The sequence below is a fragment of the Diachasma alloeum genome, unplaced genomic scaffold (genome assembly GCF_001412515.2).
Source record: "Diachasma alloeum isolate Michigan unplaced genomic scaffold, Dall2.0 Dall_scaffold_00648, whole genome shotgun sequence".
Taxonomy (NCBI): domain Eukaryota; kingdom Metazoa; phylum Arthropoda; class Insecta; order Hymenoptera; family Braconidae; genus Diachasma; species Diachasma alloeum.
In genome coordinates, this window is record NW_021680780.1 from 457854 (window position 1) to 477758 (window position 19905).

Below are 19905 nucleotides of genomic sequence, written 5' to 3' on the forward strand. Positions count from 1 at the left end.
TAATTATCAATGCACGAGACGTTTATTCGAAACGTAGGTTTTATTCGGATAAGAAACTCCAAAAGTATTTGACACATGGGATGACGTCTTATACAGGTTTTAGTACTAAGTAATTGGTAAGGGGAATGTCCCCGTAGCCGAACTTTTTTGGACATTCTAAATATTTCTCGAGGTCGGAAATTTGTTATTTTATGCCATATTGTCGGAGTTCATTGGGGAAGCAAGTTGATATGTTCTAAGGGAGTGTTCTATTGTCTATAAAAATTATGATGTTCCGTTTGGACGTTCAGGTACTGGGACACTCACCTTAATTTCTAGAAACGTAGAGCAAAATGCATACTCGACATTTTTTTACTTGAAGACAATTTTGTCAATTTTCTGGAGACAAATTCATCAATTGAAGAATCATCAATTCATTGTCCATTGAATTAGTCATCAACATTTCAAAGAAAAGTCCAATGGGTCCATTTTGGCCCACACGCTTGATCCCTTTCATTGATCCCTTCGTTAGTCATCTGATTTTAGAAAAATTTGTTGAATGACAAATGTCAGGATTTCTTCTCTAAGAAACTCTAAAAAACTGAAACTTGGGATAACGTTGTTATATATATTTTTGTCCTAAATAATTTGTTAAAGGGAATACCACAGTGGCCGAACCTTTCTGAACATTGAAAATATCCCCGAGTCCTGAAGTATATTATATGATCCCATATTTTAGGAGTTCAATGGGGAGTGTTCTATTGCCCATAAAAAATTGTTCTATTTGTACGTTCAGATTCTGAGGCATTCACCTTAATTTCTAGAACCGTACTCGAGTTCTAGTTACAGGGGAGAATGGGGCAAAATGGATACTTGACATTTCTCTTACTTGATACTTGAAGACAAATTTATCAATTGAATATTTATCAATTCATTGGAAATTGAATTAATCATCAACATTTCGAAGAAAAATCAAATGGCTCCATTTTGCCCCACACACCTCTATTGATCCCTTCGTTACTCACATCTGATTTTTGAAAAAGTTGTTCGATGACATTTTGTTGAATAAAAAATCAACATTGTTAAAAAGACATGAATTGAATAGTTGAAAGTTTGAAAAAAAAAAATACCTATATATAATCACGTGATAGATGAATCAACGAAAATTATATAATAATATATAATAATAATAATAATGATAATATTCAAGAACTCTTGGGGAGTGCCGTATACCCCAGGTGAGTAACGAAGGATTGGAAAATGAGGAATGAGTAGAAACCGATTTTTAAAGGAGCTCTAAGCCGGTGTTTTCATTTTGCACAAGTATCTCAGTTGCAACATGGCCAGTCCCCCACTGGCGAGCTTAACGACACCCTCCTGTGTGTCAATAGACAGGAGAGTGCCAACAGCCTCGCGCTGTTCACCAAGTACAACCTTCACCCGATCACCATGAGTGGGCACAACTGGCTCCAATTGCTCGCAAAGCAGATTCACGACGCGATCTTCAGCTGGCAGGAATACAGAGCACATTCCACCCTGAATGATGAATAAATACGAATTTATTATTGTCAAATGAATAACTTGACAATATTTCGAATGCAAAGAGAGAACGCATGAAAAAATTTCACTGAATAATCTGGCGGTTTCTCTAAGATGTTGTATTGAATTTCTATTGGAATTCTATTGAAAAATTCTATTTGTTTTTTGCACCAAGTCTATGGAAGATTATGGCATTCTAGAATTCTATAGAGAAAAGTCAATAGATTTTGATTTTTATATACAAATTTTTTGGCGTTAATGCTCAAATTTTTTTCTGTATTATTTATTTGCTTCTGATAATAAAATCCAAGAAGGAACTTTAAAAAAGAACTATTTAGAAAACCCACGGAGGAGTGGCATAATTTTGACTACAAATGAGGTTCAAAACCAAATGTAATTTTTCAATAAAATTCTAGCAGAACTTCCCTAGAATTTCTCACCGAAACCGCCAGGTTTATCCCTTAAATTCAGTAGTGAAACGGTAAGTTTTTGGCGACCATCTGGGAATCTAAAAGAGATAGAAAAAATTTTGTCCTGACGTGTTTTTGTAGAGGGTACCCTCCTACTGAGGGTTACGAAAGAGGTCATGACCAAAAGTCAAAATCGACTTGACCCGGTTTACCGCTTCGCTACTGAAAGACCTGTAGCTCAAAAGAATGACTCACAGATATTCCTCGTATGACCCCCTGTTGTCCAGCGAGTGCAGGATCCTGATGTGAGTCCCTGATCCTGACTTCGATGTCGACAGTGTGCCACTCAGTATTCCCCATGAGTCCCCCGCCGATTCCAGTGTCCAGTCCAGCCCCCGGTGTCTGCGGATTATAAGGACTTCCAGCAGCTCCAGGAGTCATGGGGCTGTAGTTGATGGGCGATGGGGACGGGAAGATCCTTGGACTGGTAGTGTAGCCAGTACCAGATGGAGATGGAGCGACATAGCCAGCGGGGCTGGGGCTAGTCCCAGCACTGGCATTGGGACTTGGACTCGGCTGATAAGGACTGTAGCTCTGCTCCGACCCGTACATGGTCCCGGGGGTCTGAGGGGTGAAGGGCTCCCCAGTGGAGGGGTAGCCGTAGCCTGGGGAGCCACCGTCTTCCAGACTGTAGGCGTCAAAGTCGTTGCTTCTGGCTGGTGTGTTGGTGACCGTTGGATCCCACGCCCCAGACTGTCCGGGGGTCCTCGAGCCGTCGTGTGAAGGCGTCATAGAGCCATAATGCGGTGTCCTCGAGCCATTCTCGTACATCGGAGTCTGCGAGCCGTGCATGGGGGTCTTGGAGCCGTACATCGGTGTCTGTCCGCCACTGGAGTACGCCGGGGTCCTCGTGTACGAGCTGAAGCTGCCGTCCTTGGTTGGCACTCCCACCTTGGCAATGTGCGATCTGTCGACAGATATCGTCTGGCAGGTAGAGTGCAGCTCCACCCTGACTGTGCTGTCAGTGGCGTCCTTCACGATGCCGACGTTACCCTTGTAAGGGCCCCCAGTGATCTTGATCGTCGTGCCTATCAGGTCACGCTCACGACGAACACCAGGGCCTCCACCCCCTCGGCCACGACCTCGTCCACCGCCACCCCTTCCCCCTCCGCCGCTCGGGTGCATCGGTGAACTGATACGTGGAGACATGAAACCCAGTCCACTCCCCGATGACGAATTGCTCTTCGCTCCACCAGCCAACTGCAGATACCTCGTCTTGCAGACGTAGATACCCCCGTTGTCGACGTACAGTCGTGAATAGACAAATGCAAAACTCCGGTAGAGGTGCTTGATCTCACCATCTCTACCGGTGTGTGGCCCATCGATGATCTTAACGATGTCCCTCTTGCGTATTTCATTCTGCTGATGATCGAGGGCAAATGTGTTGCGATTCTCACGCCTCTTGGTCAACTCCTGTGGCCTCTTCTGCACAACTTTACCGTCATTCTGGAGTACGTGAAAGTTCTCACGCTCGAGACGAACAATCATGCCGACAGTTTGCTTGTCAACGTCGACAAGATCGCCCCACTGAAACTGCCCAAGTCTGTCGACCCCAGTCGCCACATCTGGGCTCAGCTGCAGGTCCCTGGGTAGTACCTCCAACTCGTGATTCGACAGATCGGAGAACAGCACCACAAGGTTCTGTTCAACTCTGAGAATGAGGCCAGTGTCACCCTCGTACCTTCCAGCAATGACTCTCACGTGATCGCCCATTTTGAAGTACTTCCTCAGCTCGTTGGACTGAAACTCCAGGGGATCGTTGAGCTCCTCGTGCTTGGGCAGCACCATGATCATGTTGCCGTCGATGGACACGATTTTACCCTGGAGATTCATGAGCTCGCCCTCGCAGACCTCGACATTGTCGCCAGTGCTGAAGGAGTGGGTGGACGCCATGTCCTTCTTCCTGGAGCCGTCAGACCTGTCGAGCTCGAGGTCCACGCCCTCCGGTGCCTCCTCGAACTTCTCGAGCTCCGACAGAGTGGGCTTGACCCCCTCAGTGACAATGGCATTGATGAGAAACTTCTTGTACAAGAAGCCCTTGGGGCTGTAGGGGTTGCCCTCGAACATCAGGAAGTCTCCGTCGCTCGTTATGTCCCCCCCAATGGCTCTGATCGCCCCAGGATCGAAGAGTTTGGCAGCTGGTCGTCTCCCCTTCTTCCTCTTCAGAGCATCGCTCTCGGACTGGGCTGTTCTCAGCGCCCCCCTCGGCTTCGTGTAATCAATCCTCGGCAGAAGCTTTAGGGTCACCTGATTGTGCTTCAAGTCGTCGATATTGTCCACCTGAGCAATGTCATCCTTGTACAGTCCCCGCTTGAGTCTCACCCACTGTTTAACCCTCAAGCCAGTCTGCTCCTTGACAACCCTCAGCACATCAGTCATCTCCTTGATCGGCACCATCTGCTGCTTCCAAATGCCCATCCTGAGATTACCGACGTTCTGAATAGCCGCTTTAACGTGCGGCTGTTTGTACGCCTCAACGTAAATGTAACCCTTGACCCCCTCAGGTGCCACCACCGATTTAATTTGCAGTGGATCCTTGGCAAATTGATAAGTCAAGAATTTACGCATCAGCAGGAGAACAGTGGCTTTCTCCTCCCCAATTCTGCACTTGACCATCCACAAATTGGGATCTTTAACCCCTGGCAACAGTGTCTGCTGGGTGATCTCGTCCCCCATGTCCTCCCCCCCATCCCCAAAGTGTCTAGTCGCACCACACTCGCCCGCATACTTCTTCTTCAAGTACTCCTCGATCTCGTCCTCCCTGTGTGAATCCCAGAGATTGGTCCCACGTCTGCGACCCTCAATCTCCCTGGCCGTTGGCCCCACCTCGTCCACCTCGTTCCCAACGATTCCCATCTCCTGTGCCCCATCCTCCCACTCGTCGTCGTCCTCCACGTCGTCGTCGACCTCAGCCTCGTCATCGATGAAGCCACAGAATCTGTCCTTCTTCTTTTTCTTCTTGGGTCGGTCCTCCTCCTCCTCCTCGTCCTCCTCGCTGTCCAGGTCCTCGCCCTCGGGCTCCTCCTCGGGCTCCACCTCCTCGTCCGATCGGGCCTCCACGGCCTCGTCGCCTCTTCCTCGCTCCGACCCCGACCCCGAGCGGGACCTCATCGAGCGACTCCTGGAGCGACTTCGCGAGCGCGAACGACTCCGGGACACCGATCTCCCACTTCCAGCTGCTGATCTCACCGAACCGCTACCGCTGCGACCGCCCCTCTCACTCCCCGAGTAATTACTCTCCTCCGAGTCGGACATCGTCAGGCACAAGTATTTATTTTTGTACTTGGGGTTCAATATTTTTATCAAAAATATTAGCTTATTAGGTTATGTATTTTGATTGGCTCTCTCTCTGGCCTCTCTGGCGCTCATCGAGTGGCAGTGAACATTCACCAATGTTCTGGGCGATTATTCCCACCCCTGGAAGCAGTTCACTCTGTCAGAACCACGAGAACATCCCCTGGGAATGCTGTTTCTTACCTTATGGCTGCGGCGAACGGCTTCTGCGGGTTATCAGCGTATGCGAGACTTTTTTTAACGTAAACATAAAACATAACCGTAAAATAATAGGTGGAAGATCACTCCCGCTGTCCCCACGCCGAATGCGCCGAATGGTGGGGAGAAGTGGGGGGTCGAGGAGACATTGAAGGAGTAGGTGTCGATATCTCGTAGTTCGATACTCGATATTTCAATCGTCAGTAGCGGAAATTTGAACGAACTACACTTTTGAGGAGTTTTTTCAATCCATGTTTGTGTGAAATTACGAAATACTAGAAATAACTGTTTCAATAGAATTTTGCAGAATTTTGTGAGGAGATCGCTGTTTTTCCATACGTGACGATATTTTCGGGGCGATATATCGAAATATCGATACGTATTTCAACTATCGAAACATTCAGCTCCCAGTCAGTCAATACAGTAGATTTCTTCATGTCCAATTCTGAGAATTGATATCTGTGCGTGAGTCATCAGTGCTGTCACCCCGGTCATGTCAAGTAATAATAAAAGAACAATAATTTGTTTTGCAATAATCACCGATTGATCAGATCGTTCCAAAAGACTAATTAAGTCATTGTTCATTGCTGCACGTCACCAACAGAGAGTTACAAAGCCTGCCCTTCAGAATCGATTAAAGTGATAATTATAACCTCTTTGGAATAACAAAACATCCTAAAATAAACAAAATCGATTAGTAGGATTGATAATGGAGGGGGAGAGCAAAGTTCCATCGAACGAGGAGATCATCCAGGATTTAACGAAGGACCTGGAGAAGTCGTGTGTCGATGAAAAAAATGAAACGCTTGGTAAAGACGAGGGGAAGGGTGATTATTTCAAAGTTAAATCTGAGGATGACCCTTGGGAGAACGTGGGCAAGGGCTCGGAGGAGAATTCAGAGACCTGTGAGTCCGTTCCACCGGAGTCCAGGGACGATTGGGTTGACGAGGAGGCACTCAAGGACAGAGAGGTCTCTCTGAGTGAAGAGGAGAAGGAGGTCTGATTGAATTTTTTTTTCAAGAAAAATCCCTCATTTTTTTTCATCATTTAAAATGATTTTCAATATTATAACATAACATATTCGTCATCACATCGTGCTTATTGCATCCCCTCTGATTAAATAGAATTCAATTCATTTTTTTCTTTCAACTGTGGAGTTAATTAATTGATCTTTTATGGGATTTAGAAACTGAGAGCAGATGCTGAGGAATTGAAGAACGAGGGAAATAGCTTTTTCAAATCGTCTGAGTTCAGAGAGGCGATGGTGAAGTACACTCAGGCCCTCCAGACGTGTCCCCTGGCGTATCCCAAGGATCGGGCGATTTTGTTCGCTAATAGAGGAGCTGCGAGGGCGAAATGTGACGTAATTAAATTATATGGATTATAATAGCGAAGCGTGAGGCGAAGCAAACAATTTTTACTTTGCTCTCAATGTTGATAACTGAGAGAAGAATTGATCAATTGAGTTCAGTCTAGACTTATTACAAACAAAAATTTTTTAAATTAAGAATAAGGAAATATGACTTTCATTTTATTTCTCAGCAATAACTTGAACTCAAGCATTCAATGATCAATTTTTAAAGATTTTCCTTGGAAAACCAGTGATATAAATCATAAGATAATTCTTCTACTTATGACGATAAAGAAATTAATTAGTTGGGTCAAGATATCCTTTAAGATTTATAAATACTATCTGTCATGGGTATTTCGTCTTGTGAGATAATAATTAAGTTCATTGTTGAACGTTTCAGGAGAGAACCTCAGCGATAGAAGACTGCTCAAAAGCCATCGAGTTGAACTCGACGTACCTGAAAGCCTACCTGAGACGTGCCCAGCTGTACGAGCAGGAGGACAAGCTGGACGAGGCACTAGCTGACTTCAAAAAGATCCTAGAACTCGATCCCCAGAATACCGAAGCCAATCACGCTGTGAGGGTACGTATTTCCCCCGACTCTTTCTTATCACTTCAAACGATCCCGAGAGGACCCAACCGAAATTTATTGCACCCCAGATCCATTCCAATTCAGACAAAATCAGATTGAAAAAACCCAGGAACGAATTTCCTCAAATAAAGAATATTTTTCTGAATGGGGAACAATTTTTTCCTTGAGAACTTGATAAAGTTGAACGGATTGAAGTGATTTTTTCCTCGGATTCATCATCACAGGAATAAATTTAGAAAGAGAACAATTTTTCCCCAATTGTTTGCCAGTAATCCTTCATCCCCTGATAAAAAATATCTTCACAATTCCAGAGATTGCCCCCACTGATAGACGAACGAAATGAGAAACTGAAGCAAGAGATGCTGGGAAAACTCAAGGACCTGGGCAACATGATCCTCCGACCGTTCGGTCTGTCGACCGAGAACTTCAAGATGGAGCAGGACCCATCCTCAGGCGGCTATTCCGTAAAATTCAATCAGAACCCCAGTTAATCCTCAACCCCCATAAACCCAAACGAAACCTCTATTCAGATAAGTGTCTTTAAGGTAAATGATAAAAGAAACAAAGATATATCAATAAACTAGATTAACGACTGAATTTTCTCTATAAAAGTCTTTGTTATTCATCAGTTGTCCCATTTCATCTTGAATATGGTGAGTTTTGAGGGTAAGAAGAAAGAAATTCAGAAATAAAAAGGCTCCAGGGGAAAATGATATTTATTTGGAATTGAGAGGAACTATTTCATCAATTTACGAACATTAGTAGAAATAAGGAAAATTCAGGTGAATAAGTCTGGAATTTCCCTGAATTTTCAAAGCAAAAAATCTAATCTCGTCTGCAAAATGACGATATCATTCCTCAATTTGATAAATAAAATCAAAATCTACCGGACATAATCCGTCTGAATAATTTCCACCGATAATTAAAGGCCAAGAGCATACCGTAAAATGCAATGAACCTGCGTTCAATACACCATTACCCCCGTATCCATTAATCTCCCAAGGGCCATTTTGTGTGACATTCACCCGATTGAAAACCTACCCTCCCCCTTTTCTGGATATAATTACAATAAAATATCAACTGACATATGAAGGAAAAATTCCAAACTGTCTAGAAAAATCAATAGAAACCGTTAATTTGATTTCCTCAAGTCCCCGAAAATTAGTAGAAATAACTAAAATAACGAAAATCAGTTGAACATATTCAGTAAAACGCAAAAAAATCTAATCCCATCTAGAAAAGGAGAACACCGCCCCCCAAGCTCTCAAATAAAACCGAAATCTGCTGGATATAATCACTCTAAATAATTTCCATCGATAAACCCCGAAAACAAAACGCAAAACGCAATGCCCCGCGTCCACTCCCCGTCACCCCGTTATCCGGAATCTCCCGCGGGCCAATGTGTGACGTTCACCCGATTTACAACCCCCAATCCCACCCCACCTAAAAAACCCCTTCGAGTATCCGTAATTGCGCAAGCGTACAAGTTGAATCGAAAAGCTTCAACCATTGTAACCCGAGGAAATCCCGTAGGCGTTGGAGAACCGGCCGTAAGCTCGGTGCGGCTCTCGACGAAGTAAAAATCCTCCCCTCCAAAGGGTGACAGTCCCAGCGTGAGTGTCAATAACTCCACAATACGCAAATTGAAAAAAAAAAAATAATAATAATAATACATCTGCCTATAACCGGGGGCTCGAGGGTGGTTTGACGAGGTGCTCGATTCCGCGCCAATGAGCATCGAGTGCTTTTTATCATATTTCAGTCCCGGCTGAGGTGTGCAATGCTGTAGTAGAACAGATAAAATACACGGAAGAGGCACTTGGGTTCTGTTGAGGGGGTCAGGTGCGAGTGAAATGTGAATGAGAGTACAATAAAAAAGATAATAAGAAGTCGAGTGGAGTATAATAGGGCGGATAAACGAGGTAAGGGAGTGATAAGAATGCCGAATGCCATGGATGTGACATCGAGTGCTGGGGTAAGTTAAATTATCCATATTTCCAGTATTCCTTGGGTTTTATTATTCCCGTCACGTCTCTGGTACTTTGGGTAAATCAATAATGTCATTAGTTGGCCGTCAATTTGAAAAGTTTCGCTCCCCTCGGGCCGGACTAGGGGTGAGGGCTTCCTTCTGGGGGAAATGTTTTATCCGGAATGTTGATAAGTCTTTTTAGGTCACTCGTGTCTTGCATAAACAGCTAGTGCAGCTACTGAATCATTCTCGAGTGCGCTTTTCCGTCGTTCGATTGTTCTTGTTGATTTCCGTCAATTGACATTTAAATTCATAACGCGAAATGCAGGTGCACTCATTGCGCAATCAGTTTCATTTGTTCTGGGTGATTTGAGTGAGGACACGGTTAATTGAGTTGCCAGTGACGCGCGAGAGCGGTGGAAGAGGCTCGATCGATGAAGAGTTTTGGAAAAAAATAAAAAGGGTTGGGGGAAGGGAAAATCTGGTGAATAGGGAGAGTACTTGAATGAATTCCTCCTCGTGTGGGTTTTCATCCCCCTCTTTATTTTTCCTCCGTCTTCCTGGGGGGACGAGACTCTCAGCTACAGTCGAGTAAACGGAAGGGTGAAGTGACAGGGAAATAGTATCTTATCCCTTTTTTCGTTTTTTTTTGTTCTGATCGATAACTCGCGTTACTGGTTTTCGTTGAACGGGTTCTCAGTGGAGATGGGACTCGGGTTTTTCTCCGAGTGTTTTTGGGGTCGCTGGGATGTCGGGTGTCAATTTAATCCGGTAATTGTTTAATGGTGGGTCTCGGGGGAATGAAAATTACGCGGGGAATTAAGGGGGTTTCGGGTGAGGGGTGGAGAATGCACGGGGGCGTCGGGAAATCGATCGTTTGAAGTTGAGTTTTGGCATGGGTTCAAAGGAGAACGAGACCGACTGTGAAAAGGCGGAAAGTTTACCTTTGATGAATGCCAAATTGTTATTAATTTCCGCGGGTGAGGGGTAATTGCGGCCAGAGGGTGAATTGAGGATCGTCGATTTTCGATTGAAAAATTAAATTATGAATTCCATTTTTTCATCCATTTTTTCATCACATTTCTATCCTTTGAGGAGTTATTGGGGAGAAGACAAAACAACACTCGATTTTGTTTGCCTATACGTGATGTAAAAAATTAATTCATAGATCAAATCTAGTAGAAAAATTGCCCAAATTGTTATTGATTTCACGGAATGAGGAATAATTGTTGTGAGAGAATAAATTGAGAATTTCCGATTTTCAATTCGCAAATTAATTGATGGAATTACGTGATCAAGACATATTCATTGAAATAAAGACGTCAGTCTGTCAATTCCCACAAAACAGGCATGAAAAAAATTGGTGGAAAAATCTAGTGAATTCGAGGGAAAATTCTATTGAATTTATATTGAATTGCATTTCATTAGAAAAATAAATTTTTCCCGTACAATATTTTCCATTGAAAATATTATTCCCATCTGTCATTCCTCTGGATGTAGTTTTCCCAAATTCTACCATCGCTGAATGTCAAATTGTTAATAATTCCATCAAACGAGAACCAATTATTGTGATAGTAATAAAACCAGAATAGAACGAATCGATTACAAACGGGAAAAGCGTTGACTCATCTGTTTCCTCGTTGTCTCTTCTCTTCCCTCCCGTCGTGTGTTTGAAATACGTGACCATTCAGCGAGAGATGTGATATCGATCTCCACCGAGGCTTCAATGGCAACGTGCGGATGCCACCGATAGAGCGAAAATAATTAACGGATGTCGATTATGAGTTAATTATATTAATTGAGGTACTGAACGATAGCTGCAATCTGTCATGCTTCATATGTTTATCGTAGGCTATGAGAACGCCGAGACGCCTGACACGAAGACAAAAATGGCCACTGCATTTGGCCCTATTTATTATTTACATTTTCATACAACTCGTGACTTCCTCAAATTCTTCCACGTCAGCGATACCGCCTGATCAAACTTATACGACAACAGTAACGAAAACTATTAGCAGTAGTATTGCACCGAAGAAGGAAGAAGTCACCACTCAGGGCACTACAACGACTGGCGAGGCGAAGAAGAAATATGAAACTACGGCCAGAAGTGAAAGAAACACTGACTCACCAACAACGGTACAATGTTTTTTTCAGACAGTTATTGCTGAACTTTGTTGAATGTCGAGCCTTTGCTCTTGAGGATGTCTCGATTATTTATGAGGGGAATACAAAGTTTTACCCTCGTATCGCGGAATAAATTTAATATGGATGGGCTAACACCACTAGTCTATTTTATGTTGAGGCCAGTTTTTGGCAATATCTTTGAATCCAAGGAAGACGGCGAAAATTTGCTATCTGCCTTAAATTCCGAGATATTTATTGACAACTGACCAAGAATTCAACAGATCGCGCACGAAAAAATTTAATAGAAAAACCTAGCGAATTTGCGGAACAATTCTTTTGGATTGCTACGGAACTCTTATTAGTTATCCGCCACAGTTATCATTCCACAGAAAAAGTCAATCGAACTCCATTTTTCTGAACAACTTATTCTGTTGAGATATTTTCTATAGAACTGCCTCGACTCAAATTTACCCAATTTTGTTCATTTTATCTTTGTTTTTTTTATCAAGATAATCAACAAAAAACTTTGTTGTTGAAAATTTGCGCCGAGGAAATTCTATGGAAAATGTTTCGATGGAATATTTTCTGTTGAACATTTCAATAGAATCGACCAAAAACTACTAGAAATCCAATAGAATTGTCTAGTGAATTCTTTAGGATTTCTTATCAAATTTTTTTCCGAGTTTCTAAAAGACAATTCCAACAAATTTCTCCCCAAAAATATCTGTCTCAATATCATCGGGAGATATTCCCCAAAACTGATCTCAAAGTAGAATTGCCTCATCTCAGGTACTCCATTAAAAGCTCGACATCCTCTGGGGATTTTCAAATTTCAAGTATGCACTTATCAAAGAAACTGTCTCCATAACAATTTAGATGTCCCCAGCAAAAACAACAGCCTCCTCAGGTGGTTCTCATCACCCAACGTGGCGTCCTCCTCGCGAAAATTGCACAGCCCCGGCAATTGAGCAATTTCCAAAGCCATTTATGGGTAAATGGGGTAGAGAGCACGGTGGTCTGATAATTCACATTCTGGCTGCCATTTACACATTTCTCGGTCTGGCTATTGTCTGTGATGACTACTTCGTAGCGAGTCTCGACAGAATTTGCGAGGAGCTGAGACTGTCGCCGGACGTTGCTGGGGCAACGTTTATGGCCGCTGGTTCATCGGCTCCTGAATTGGCTACTGTTATCGTCGGTGTGTTCTTCGCGCAGGATGACATCGGGGTAATTGATCTCTATCGATTCTATTCCACAGATGGGGAACATTTGATAACAATCGCAGAGCCAGGAGAACCAATTTACTTATTTTAAGGGGGTTTAGCCATTCTCAGCCAATTTTATTTTTTCATGTTCAAGGAAAATTCTAGAATTTTTTTCGCTGATAGCAGAACATGTGAAACCAACTTCTTTGATGTTAAAAAAAATAATCGCAATAGCCTCACTAGAAATAAATGAACAAATTTTTCCTTATACACGGGCTCTTGTGGGATTTATGTTGAAATTTATAGTTCACCTATTATAAGACTCTGAAAATAGAAATAAAAATAGAAGGTAATGTGCAAAACTAAACTGAATCGAATGGCCAGAAGGAAATTTCTTTGATTTTTTGATAAAAAAAATTAACGAGAAAAAATGAAATTGAGTGGAAAAAATTGAAAAGTAATGCGGCGGAATATCTAAAGAAAAAGTTGCACAGAAAGATGAAATTCTCCTGATTTTTTCTATAAAATAGTTTCCATCGAAGATTTTTTTAAAAGTGCAATAGAGTTGCGGATTTGTTCAATAAAATCGGCCAAAAACGAATAGAATTCTCACTAGAATAACAGTGTAAATTCAATAAAATATCATACCGAATTCGCTGAGTGTCTCTGATTTTTTTGTGCGTGTATTTATCGACAAATTGTCTCCTCCAGGTGAGCGGAGTGATAGGCAGTGCTGTATTCAACATAATGTTCGTGATAGCTGTCTGCGGCCTGTGCACAACCACAGTATCAAAGTTAAATTGGTGGCCCCTGTGTCGAGACTGTTTCTTCTATTTTATATCGATCCTAGTGATGCTGGGAACAATCTACAACAAAATAATAAGCTGGTAAATACTAAACTCAAACTAATTCAAACTTCATCCTATTCGATACTCGAAATAGCAACGAGTTTCTCAATTTCATTATCTCTCCAGGCCTGAGGCATTACTCATGCTGATCACGTACGTTGTTTATTGCGTTGCCCTGTCCTACAACGAGCGCCTCGAACGCTGGGCAAAGTCGTACAACATTCCCTTCCTTCCTAAGGACGATGAGCCCGCTGAGCAGAGTGCACTCGTCAGCTACAGATCATTGCAGGAGGACAGGCAGTCCTACACTGGGCCTAATTCACCGGTTACTGAGCAAATTAAAAGTCAAGATGGTTCGTATCTCCAAGGAGCTATCAACTGATTATTATTAAACTTCAACAGAAGTTCAGTAGAAATAATCAAAAGTAGAAATCCCATGGAATTTTCTATTAAATTCGCTAGGTTCTTCTGCGAAATTCTTTCGTGTCTGCGGAATAATTCAAAATTCATCATAACCGAAAAAAATTCAATAAATTTAAATACATTTTTTTCATTTTACACATACGGAAAAATATATATTCTGAAAAATTATATATTTTAGATATGGAATTGATCTTATTAACATATAAAAGTTGTATAAAATATCAATTTATATGTTTCATATATATTCTATATAAATCTTATATATTTTCGAAAAATATATTAAATTGGCCTGTATTATAGTTATTTTTTCATTTTTTCCATTTATTATTTTTTCGAAATATGAAGAGGAATTTCACATTTGTGAAACGTTTTTAAAAGCCACTATTCGAAAATTGAAGCGTAAATTCTCATCTGCAGGAATACCCACCCCCGGAGAGCAACAAAATCCTCAACAGCCTCCTCCCCCACCCCCCGCATCGCAACCCCAGTACTACAAGGCAAAAGAGGCAGATCCTAACGAGGTGTCTCCACTGGAGAGACCGGTGGACGCGAGTCAATGGAGACTCTTCACCTGGCACTTGGTCTACCCAATTCACTACACGTGTCGTGCCACCATGCCCGACTGCCGGCAGCCCAAGTGGCGCAGTTGGTACCCGTTCACCTTCTGCGTGTCGATGGTGTGGATCAGCTTCTACAGCTACATCATGGTCTGGATGATCACAATTATCGGTGAGAGAGAACAAACTTTCATTCATTCATTCAGTCATTCATTCCTAATTCTCAGGGACCTGTCCTCAGTAATTAAGGGCAGACATCGGCGTAATCATAAATTTTAGTGCAAATTAAATTAATCATCAATTAAATATTCGAATTCCGAATTATTTTGTCACTAATTTTGAGAAAAATACAGCCAAATTTTACTCATGATTTTTAGAAATCTATCGCAATCAATTATTGAAATTACATAAATGATTAAGAAATTATTGTTAATAGTTAATAATTCATAATATATAAATATTATAAGTACAGTTAATTGAGAATTAAAAATCTATTATTGAAATCAATGACATGTTCCTGAAAATCAAAAATTTTTCTTCTCTGTGTATTCTTTGGGTTGATCTGACTCTTCTTGCTTTGCTTTATTCTCCCGAAACCAGGCAGCACATTCGGTATTCCTGACACCGTGATGGGCCTGACATTCGTCGCAGCTGGTGTCAGCGTCCCAGACGCTCTGTCATCACTGGCGGTGATTAAGGAGGGTCTTGGGGACATGGCAGTGAGCAACGCCGTCGGCAGCAATGTCTTCGACATTCTCGTGTGTCTCGGGCTGCCCTGGTTCATCCAAACAGCCATGATTCAACCTGGGTCTCATGTCAATGTCACCAGCAGAGGTAATTATGCAGGGGAAAAATAATTGAGTTATCAATCGTGTTTCAGAAAAAAAATCATAGTTATAGAAAAAAAATCTCAAGAGAATGCCTCATAAAAAAATCAAAGTCCACTAAAATTCGCATTCATCGATGAAAATCAATAAAACGAATATAATTTCAATAGATTTCAAAAAAGTTGTCACAAAAATGTCCTTAAATTCACAGATGCATAATTTACCATAAATCGTGATGCTTCCCCACTAAATTAATTCGTGAATAACAGATTCAAACGTCTGTTAATAATCAATCTCCTCTCAATATGAAACCACCGAACCATCAGTCATTGTTAAATGGAAGTAGCTCCACTCTCCCAGAACAGATAAAAAAATCCTTTAATAAAAAATCCAGTGTAACATTTTTTGAAGCCAAGTAGTGTGAAGCTCGTAGTAATAAAAAAACTTTTGAAAAGCCCACGAATCTAAATTTTCCTCCAGGTTTAACGTACTCGACAGTGTCACTCCTATCAACCGTAGTATTCCTAGTCTTCGCGACTCACTTGAATGGCTGGAAGCTCGATCGAAGGTACGGTGCAGTGCTGATGGCCTGGTACTTGATTTTCATCGTATTCGCCACAATGTACGAGCTCAATGTATTCGGCGACTGGAACCAGCCAACGTGTCCGAGTAATTATTAAATCACCATTAATCGACGGCCATAATTCATTCACGAGGGATGAAAGTGAATTTGCAATCCATAGGGGGAGGGGGACAGTGAAACGAAAGCGTTGTAAATTATTCAATACAAACACCGAGATTATTAAGAGATTAATCAATACCAAAATTATAGAGACAATATTGTATCAGTATTACGTGCGGTCCTTGTTATAAAGTATGGAGACTACGAAGGGACGAGCATGGATCATTAGCAGGTGTGAAATAATTTAATAGAAAAATCTAGAGCATTCTGTTGTATTTTTATCAAAAAATTCCATTTGTTTATTGTTCAAATTGATTGTGATTTCTCGATTTAACTCATTCTATTGGTATTAGTTCTGGAAAATTCTTGGACATAAATTTTTAGTCTTCTCTTGTATTTTTTTTATAAAAAAAAGTACAGCAAAATAATTTTGGAAGATTTATGCCCAAGAATTGCAATGGAAAAATAAAAATCTCAAGACATTTTCCCATAAAATATCTGTAAACTATATGACACATTGCATAATCTTCTGTATAGATAACGTAAAAGACCAATAGAATTCTTAGAGAATTTTCAAAAGGCTAGATTTTTCAATTAAATATTTCCACCGGCGCAGCCAATGCAGATAATTGCCTAATAAAGATAATTAAGACCTGCAAATTAGATCAACGATTGATAGTCATGATATCGTCCTCACGCGACCATACACGCGTGTCCCTGAAAGAAAACATCGAAACTACCCAAAGTTAAATGAATGGAAGCTCAAAAGTTCCATCAGCCATAAAGAAGATGAAATTATTTTGTTAGTAAAAATTTATTTAGACTTTAATTTACGAATTCAATCATTCGATTCACGTGAATATTAAGCCTACAGGAGCTCGGAGTTGGTGAGGGATTTATATGTTTATAAAATTACACGATGAGATAAAGAATAGTTGACATAATGATGATAAAATATAGTAACGATAGTTGTTTCAAAACGGATAACGGTGATTGGACGATTATTTCGTTTAGTGAGTTGTAACGACGCATAATTGTATAGCTTCCTCATGCATAGATCTTCCGAGACAACTTTTATTTGCTTGATCGAGCTTTAATATGTCTAATGAGTCAAGAGCAATAGATGTTGAGAGCGCCGGGTGATTGCGTGAAAATCGCTCAACAATTTGTCGTGAGATCAAACTACAATCCTCGTTAGCGTGGAAGATTAATATCATGGGGAGGAGGGAAATTATTCATGGACCCGGGGATTGATGGGGGGGAGGGGGTACCTCATTGGTTGGAGCCACCCTTTACGCAAACGGGGTGATAAAAATATCCAAGGAAGACAATAATTGAGCCTTAATCCGATGAAAGTATCTACAACATTTCAGACTCTGCGCGGTCCTTGCTTAAACAGGGAGATATTTAATTTTTAGTGGAAAGGAATTCGCTTGGAATTTTATTGAAAATTCAATTAACTTGTCAATAGAATTTTTTCAGTGTTTTTTATGGAAACGTTTATGTCTTTTCGCCCAAATTATTAAATTGAAAAAAAATAAAGACTTAAATTTTCTCAATTATTGATTTATTCTATTAATTTTGTTAAATTAATAATTTCCACTGCATTATTTGCTGAGGTGCTAAAATGAATATTGAAGACCAAATATTTCTCAATATTCCCTTCAATATCTCGATTAAAATTCAAGGATCGCGCAGTGGCTCTACATACCTAGTTAATTATTAAACTCATGTAAAATAAATGCAAACGAATGTTTAGATCGGTTGACCGTTCGACGTTAAATATCTGTGTTAATCTTTTAGCCATTTAGAGAGTTTTATTGTTAAAAAATGATATATTATATGTGGAAAGGGCCCCGTTGTTCGGGCTGTGCACGGCTTCCGGCACTCACAAAATTAATACTAAATACCACACGTTTAATTGTACGAGTTGCGAATGATGTAGTTGATATTATATATTACTGTACGTGGACCAGTATCGACACAGTGGGGGGTACGGTTGTCATTAAGAGATTATCCGGGCTTATTCACGAGAGCTTGTGCCGCTTCCAATGTACCGAAATTATTAAAGGGGAATGTTTTATGTCGTAATGATACTCAGGCACTCAACGAACGTATTTAATGAATAATTATATCTGTCTTTTTAACGTCTATTTTTGCTTCGGACACGTTTCTTTGTGATGGAATTTATTTCATAAATATTTCTTCCTGTTTCATGTGTAAAATATTTATAGGGGACGGGAACGCTAGGATGATCGTATGGAGAATTGGGGTATTTTGTAGGAGAACAGAAGGTCTGTAGAAATTCTGGTGCTGTAAAAAATTGTGCAACTCTTCCTCAGACCTTTTTTTATAGGAAATGGTAATTACACTCAAGTTTACATGACTTTATTTCTGGAGAAATTTATATTTTCTAGGCAATATTAACTGGAAATCCAAATTCGTTAGGAAAATTTAGAGTATTTGTAGCAACTCTAGGAATTTTTTCAGCAATAAATAAATTAAATGAATTCAAAATTGGATTTTTCAAAAAAATTCTGTAACTTTTGCGTTCAAATTATTTTGCAGAAATTCTCCAGTCCAAATTATCCAGATTTAAATTGGAGGCCTAAACTTCTTCAATATTTTCAGAATTCTATAGAAACTCTAGATATTTTTCAATAATAAATAAATTGAAAGAATAAATGCAAAATGAGATTTTTCATAGTGGAAATTCCCTGACGAATTCTTCATGAAAAAATTATTTTCACAGAATTCCTGGTCTTCCATCACAACAATTCACGCAATTTTCCCTAAACCTCGAGGAAATTCCTACAGAAAATATCTCAGAATTCTCGATAGGATCATCCCACAAAAATTCTCCACATTGCTTTCATTCAGGAAATTGGTGAAAGGGTCAGGTCAATATAGATACGTAGTTGTTATCTTAAAATAATAGTATATTTATATGATCTACGATTAAGTGAGTAATCCAGATCAATTGTGAAATCAAAGTCAATATTGTTTGTCTTCTTAAATTCCATTCTCTGATTGTCAATCTTAATCCTTTGGTCTGCAAACTCGGGGGAGTGGATAATACGATAATTAGATTTGCGAAGCTTCTACGATCACTAATTGCATTTTATAGATTCATTAGTCATAATGAATTCATAATTATCAATGTGATGAGTCCTCAAGCGTCAATACCAGTTAGTTTATAGCGACGATACCATTCGTTATGTACATAATTGTTGTACCAATGTACATGCGTTACAACGTGTACTATGATACAGAGTAAATGAAAATTATACAGATATATTATATAATTATATGTATACAGCGATCATAACTACGCGAGTAGTTTGAGTATTCATAGGGGGTATGTAAACACCTTCATACGCACCATTCACTGGCAGATTAAATAACAATTGAGTGCAATCGTGTATTTATTATCAACGGTTTAACCATAATGGAACAATTCAATCACTGAAATTATTCATTTAGCGGAGGTAAAGTCTATGAGATCGAGGTAAACATAGGTGTTATGTACTCTGATGTATTGGATCGTTAAAAAAAATAAAAAGCAATTGCTAATTGGAGTTTTTGATTTTGTGAATCCCAGATTTTTTTATTATCCAAAAATATTTGTTGATAATTATCAATAGATTGAATTCACGACAAGATGTTGGAGTGATAATTTGCTATTTTCATCCTGGTGAAGGCAATATTTATTTACTTGGGTTTGATCTTTCATTTAAAGTTTAATTGAGTTACATTCAATTTTAGATCATGAAAATTAGTTGATCTTCTGGAAACCTCATTTCTATGGTGAATTGGTAAACGAGGATAAGTGTATTCTTTTCGAAAA

The 19905-nt window shown here is 40.3% G+C and overlaps 3 protein-coding genes across 3 annotated transcripts; 2 read left to right on the forward strand and 1 right to left on the reverse strand.

Moving 5' to 3' along the window:
- Positions 1–21: 21 nt before the first annotated feature.
- LOC107043893 (transcription elongation factor SPT5) lies at positions 22–5592 on the reverse strand. The gene is made up of 3 exons (XM_015265569.2): positions 5466–5592; positions 2184–5405; positions 22–1515 (listed from the first exon to the last, which is right to left on the reverse strand). Exons 2-3 carry the CDS (start codon positions 5241–5243, stop codon positions 1276–1278), a joined length of 3300 nt encoding a protein of 1099 aa, XP_015121055.1. The 5' UTR covers positions 5244–5405; positions 5466–5592; the 3' UTR covers positions 22–1275.
- Positions 5593–5923: 331 nt separating this feature from the next.
- Positions 5924–8020, forward strand: LOC107043884 (tetratricopeptide repeat protein 1). The gene is made up of 4 exons (XM_015265558.1): positions 5924–6477; positions 6667–6843; positions 7232–7414; positions 7735–8020. The coding sequence occupies exons 1-4, from the start codon at positions 6190–6192 to the stop codon at positions 7912–7914; spliced, it is 828 nt and encodes a 275-aa protein (XP_015121044.1). The 5' UTR covers positions 5924–6189; the 3' UTR covers positions 7915–8020.
- Positions 8021–8972: 952 nt separating this feature from the next.
- On the forward strand, positions 8973–19625 carry LOC107043962 (probable sodium/potassium/calcium exchanger CG1090). The gene is made up of 8 exons (XM_015265688.1): positions 8973–9398; positions 11244–11528; positions 12393–12743; positions 13433–13608; positions 13696–13922; positions 14410–14721; positions 15150–15383; positions 15857–19625. The coding sequence occupies exons 1-8, from the start codon at positions 9363–9365 to the stop codon at positions 16054–16056; spliced, it is 1821 nt and encodes a 606-aa protein (XP_015121174.1). The 5' UTR covers positions 8973–9362; the 3' UTR covers positions 16057–19625.
- Positions 19626–19905: the final 280 nt, after the last annotated feature.

Bases quoted from the DNA above. Each gene is read 5' to 3' on its own strand.
- LOC107043893 (XM_015265569.2), bottom strand. From the start codon at position 5,243: ATGTCCGACTCGGAGGAGAGTAATTACTCGGGGAGTGAGAGGGGCGGT. The intron at 1,516-2,183 runs GTGAGTCATTCT...TTCATCATTCAG, and splicing joins GGGTCATACGAGGAATATCT to GGTGGAATGTGCTCTGTATT.
- LOC107043884 (XM_015265558.1), top strand. From the start codon at position 6,190: ATGGAGGGGGAGAGCAAAGTTCCATCGAACGAGGAGATCATCCAGGAT. The intron at 6,478-6,666 runs GTCTGATTGAAT...TATGGGATTTAG, and splicing joins TGAGTGAAGAGGAGAAGGAG to AAACTGAGAGCAGATGCTGA. The intron at 7,415-7,734 runs GTACGTATTTCC...TCACAATTCCAG, and splicing joins AAGCCAATCACGCTGTGAGG to AGATTGCCCCCACTGATAGA.
- LOC107043962 (XM_015265688.1), top strand. From the start codon at position 9,363: ATGCCGAATGCCATGGATGTGACATCGAGTGCTGGG. The intron at 11,529-12,392 runs GTACAATGTTTT...ATAACAATTTAG, and splicing joins ACACTGACTCACCAACAACG to ATGTCCCCAGCAAAAACAAC. The intron at 12,744-13,432 runs GTAATTGATCTC...TGTCTCCTCCAG, and splicing joins TCGCGCAGGATGACATCGGG to GTGAGCGGAGTGATAGGCAG.